This window comes from Oxyura jamaicensis, chromosome 1 (assembly GCF_011077185.1).
Source record: "Oxyura jamaicensis isolate SHBP4307 breed ruddy duck chromosome 1, BPBGC_Ojam_1.0, whole genome shotgun sequence".
NCBI lineage: Eukaryota > Metazoa > Chordata > Aves > Anseriformes > Anatidae > Oxyura > Oxyura jamaicensis.
Genome location: NC_048893.1, coordinates 133,985,955 through 133,990,781, shown reverse-complemented (window position 1 = coordinate 133,990,781; position 4,827 = coordinate 133,985,955). Strand labels below are relative to the sequence as shown.

At 56.0% G+C, this 4,827-nt stretch overlaps 1 protein-coding gene across 1 annotated transcript in view; it reads left to right on the top strand.

The window, feature by feature from the left end:
* The first annotated feature begins 769 nt into the window (after positions 1-769).
* The window catches only part of SHOX (short stature homeobox), a 9,361-nt gene continuing 5,303 nt past the window's right edge, over positions 770-4,827 (top strand). Inside the window, exons 1-3 of the mRNA XM_035310395.1 lie at positions 770-903; positions 1,066-1,434; positions 4,232-4,440. Coding sequence (XP_035166286.1) covers positions 1,161-1,434; positions 4,232-4,440 — 483 coding nt within the window. The 5' untranslated portion in view covers positions 770-903; positions 1,066-1,160. The remainder of the gene's footprint in view (positions 904-1,065; positions 1,435-4,231; positions 4,441-4,827) is intronic.

The window sequence follows — 4,827 nt, the reverse complement described above, 5'->3', positions numbered from 1 at the left end:
AGGCAGGGAAATTAGTGCCGAGTCCTATCTTAAATCCAGAAGGCTAGGTTTCGTTAGAAAGAAAAAAAGAAAATAAAAAGAAAAGAAAAGACAGACGATGTAATGCTCTATCTGTCGAGTACACACTCCCGTGCTAACAAATTACCCCTCCGCTGCACGCAGCAGGGCAGCTCTCCAGCCAAGGACGCGTTTCAGACGGTGATTTCCCCCATCGGTATCTCCAGCCAACGTACGAGCAGCAAGCACGAAAACGGACCCCGCGGTGCTCCCCCGCAGCTGGCGAACCCCCCACCCCACGCCCCCTCCGAGCCCCCCGAGCCCCCCGAACAGGACCCCGGGGGTTCCTCGCCTCTCCTTTCCCCGCAGCCCCGGCCCCCTCCGCGCACCCATCCCGGGCCGCCACAGGCAGCGCTCAGCAAGGAGCATTTTTTTTTTTTTTTTGGGGGGGGGGGGGGGGGGTCGCTGATCATTCCGACCTCTCGGTTAAGCCAAATTAGCTAAGCAGCAAAGCCGGTCGGATTTGGAAGGATCGCAACAAAACGCACGTCTGCAGCTTTTTGTTCGTTACCTTTTTATTGAACAATCATTTTCCTTTCCTCTCGGTAGCGACACACTTAATGGCAGGAGCACAGTTATTTGGTTAGCTGGGTCCGCTTTTACTCACAGTGTTGCCGCGCACAGGATGTCCTTACAGTCAATTAAGTCTTCCTCGACTTTCATTTCTGCAGCCCCTTTACGGAATGCAGACCCCGATTTTTATGTTTTGCTCCTTTTCCCCTCCCTTTTATTCCTCTCTCTCCCTCTCCCCCTCTTTTTTCGCTCTCGCCTCTTTGCCTCCCCAAACCGAGGTGCGGAGATGCCAAACAGTGATGAAATGAAAAGAAAGCCAATTGCTGGACTGAGGTGGGGGAGATAGCTGCTAGGAGTCCGCCTGCGACTATGGAGCAGGCAGTAATTGCTGGAGACAGGGAGAGCTGGGGGTTGGGCTGAGGTAGCCATGTATAAATAGTGTGATCTCAAATTGAAAGGCATAAATAACAGCAGGAGTGATCTAACCCTATACAGCCCATCTTCTACGTGCAAAAACAGCGTGCGGAGAGGACGGCCACATCTCCTACTGAAAACAAGTGGATCTCTGTGGATAAGATCACCGGGCAGCCATGGAAGAACTTACAGCTTTTGTATCCAAATCTTTTGACCAGAAAAGCAAAGAGAGCAGCAGCGGCAGTGGCAGCAGCAACAAGAAGGAGACGATCACGTACAGGGAAGTTTTGGAGAGTGGGTTGGCTCGCTCCAGGGAGCTTGGAAACTCTGACTCTAACCTGCAGGACATGACCGAGAGCAGCAACCACTGCCCGGTGCACCTTTTCAAAGACCACGTAGAGAGCGACAAGGACAAACTGAAGGAGTTCGCCGCGGGCAGGACGGCCGAAGGTAAGAGCGGGGCCGGCCGCCCTCCACCCAGGCCCGCTCCCCGGCCGCCCCCGGCGCTGCGCAGCGGGTCCGAGCCCCGAGCCCGGCATTGCGGGGCTTTGCGGACAGTCCCCGGCCCCTGCCCCCCGTAGACGCTTATCAGCACCCGGCCGTGCGTGTGCAAGGCACACCCCGGCGTGCAAAAGGAGCCGCAGCCTCGGGCCTCTCTCCCCCCGCCTCCCCCCGCCGCCCCCCGGCCCGCAGCCGGTGCGGTGCTCTGGGCGATCTCTCGCACGGGGGAAGGGGGCAGACGTTTTTAGGTTTTATTATTTATTTATTTATTTGCCGGTCCGCGCCTTTCGGGACGAGGCAGCCTCGTCCGGGAGGCTCGCAGCCTCCGCAGACCTGCTCTTCCTGCTTCCGGGAGGCTGCCTCTCCTCCCGGGGGGGACGCCGATGTGCGGGGGGCTCCCCGCGACCCCCGCGCTCCGAGCCCCGGGCAGCAACCCGGGCCGGGCCGAGCCGAGCCGGGCCGGGCCGGGCCGGGGCGAGGCGGAGCTTCCCCAAAAAGGGGCCCTCGCGGCCCTGCCCGCCCCTCTCACCTGGGCCGGGGGGCGGCCCGGAGGGGCTCGGAGCGGCGGCCCCGCTCCTAGCAGGAGGAAGGTGAAATAAAAGGCGATTTTCCAGCAGGCTGGCTCAGCACCGTGCCCAGGCACGCGGGCAAAGGGGAGCACCAAAGGGCGGGGGGGATGAGAAAGTTGAGAAAGTGTCTCCAGGCGAGTTGGACAGGTGAACCTGCCTGGGGAGCTACTGGCCAGCCCCGGGTAATAAAAAGCGGTTAATAGATTGGGGAACAACAGCCAACCTTTCAGCTGTTTCCTCCCGTTTGATCTTGTTTAATAATAACATTGGGTGAACGGCGATTTAATTTACAGCCCCGACGCTTGTGCAATATCCTTCTCCCTTCCACCCCCTCCCCAAATGGAAGGACCGGGTGCGATCGCATGGTCGGGTACCCGCATTTCTGCGCAAGTCGCTTCCACGCAACCCTGCTGCTTGCCCTAACTGGGTCGCAGGTTTGTAGAGCGAGAGGGATCAGCGGAGAGGAATTATCCGCACGGAAGATATTAAAAAAAAAAAAGAAAAAGAAAAAGAAAAAAAAAAAAAGAGAGAGAGAAAAGAAACCAGGGTACGATCCAGGATTTTTTTTTTTTTTTTAAAAAAAAAAGGAGGGGGGGAGAAAAAAAAGCGAACGAACGAAAAAAATCTCTCTGCTACTCCCCCTTTTCCCCGTGTATCGAAATTCTGGCTTGTATGTTTAGCTAATCTAATCTATGGAGTGGGGCTGGGGGTGGGGATGGAAGGGAGGAGTTGGAAAGAACTGAGATGCTTGTGACAGTTTAAATTCATGCCAGGTTTCAGTCTAATTTCAGCTGATTCCAGCGTGTGATTTCAGTCCCACCGATATGCTAGTTAATATTTTATACCTATCACGGACATGCTGTAGCCCCGTATCTCCGAAACGAGACAGAGCTTTTGAACGCGGCTAATTTTCCCTAGGCATTTGCTGGGTTAGTCCCCTCGTCTTTTAATGGGGGTTCCCCTTACAGGAGAATCACAAACAAAATGCCATTAAAAACAAGCAGCCAGCACCCCTCGGGAGGCCGGACCCTTCCCAAAGTTTTAGGCAAAAGATTGCCAGCCCGGAGTTGGGGAGCCCGGAGGAGTGGTTACGGTCGGGGACAGTTTGCATTTCAGAAGTCAACACGAGCTTAGTCATATGAATTTCGGAATGCCTCCGATTATATAGGCTTAGATATACGTGCATGCGCAGAGATGCGTGTAGATAAAACACGTATGCTTGTGGTGAGGAGGGAGAACCGGGTTGAATTCGGCACCGTCTGCAGATGCGGCCGCCCCGGCCAGCAGAGGGGAAGAGGGACAAAATTCCGGGACCCTGCCGGTGCCCCTCTCTCTTTCCTCTAACCGGGCTGAAAGGGGGACGGTGCTTTAGGCCGCTGGGCAAAGTAGGGAGGAAGGAGAGAAAGGAAGCGAAAGCAAGACACCCCTAAAAGCACACGCGTAGGCAAGAAAGGGCAATCGCTTTCCCTCACTGTCCCCCAGTCCTACTCCCTTCTGTCCCGGACGCGCGTGCCCAGGCGGCTGTCTTCATCACCAGCCCTCCCCAAGCTCCCCATTAGGGCAGGGGATGTTTGGAAGGATTGGGGGCACCCCTGGTCCTTGAGCCCGCTGCCCCCCGACAGGCTGTGCGGCTGCTGGGTATTTGGACCCCGGGGAAGGGGGTGACAACGGGGAGGGGGACGGGAGAGGATGCCCTCCGTCCCAGGCCCGCGGAAAGTTTATTGTACGAGGCAAACATTTCCAGACCAACATCACCGTGACCCCGGCGGGGAGCTTCTTACACAACCTTTTTATTTCGGGATAAAACAGCAGTGGAGAAACCCCCCTTCCCCCATCGCGGTGTACCGGCTGTTCTTCTGCCAGCCCTTTCCCCGGCCTGCCCCTGCAAAGAAAATAAAGTTAAAATAGTAATAATAATATCTACAATTTTTTATTTTTTTTTCTGCCGGGGAATCGGCCGTGCTCAGCCCGACCCGGTGCTCCCCGGACCTGCCCCGACGGCGCGGCCCGGCCCCGGGCTGCCCGGGCCCCCGGTGCCCAGCTGTGCCCCCGCGGGCTGAGCTGAATTTGGGGAAGCGGAGAGGGGAGGGGGGGGAGCGGCCGTCTGCTGCGAGAGAAACTTGGGAGCGGTGCTGCGGGGAGGCTCAGTGTCGTTTTCCCCTTCCCCCTCCCGGCAGGGATCTACGAGTGCAAAGAGAAGAGGGAAGACGTAAAGTCAGAAGATGAAGATGGACAGACCAAGCTCAAACAAAGGAGAAGCAGAACCAATTTCACACTAGAGCAGCTGAATGAGCTGGAAAGACTTTTTGATGAGACTCACTATCCGGATGCCTTCATGAGGGAGGAACTAAGCCAGAGGCTGGGACTGTCTGAAGCTAGGGTTCAGGTAAGAGAAAGGCTCTGTTCCTGGAAACGTCCTCACCTCACCTCCTCCCTGCCAGCGGATCCTAGCGCAGTGTCCCGTTTCATCCCAAGCGGGGAGGTGAAGGCAGAGACGACACGTGTGATGGGGAAGCTGTTTGCGATGCCGGTGTACCTGTCCTGCCACACAATAAGGCTGCTCCGAGGGCGTCTGCCCGGTCCTTGCAATTCCTAGGAAGGTGGTTTGATTTTTATTTTCGGGGTGGTGGTGATGAGGAGTCTCTAACAACTGTGAGATTTGCTTTTTTATTTTATTCTATTTATTATCGTATTTTTCCTTGCAAACGTGCCATTCACTCTCCCTTAATCCTCATTTCTTCTCCCCCTTCCTTTTATGGAGCCGTTTGTATAT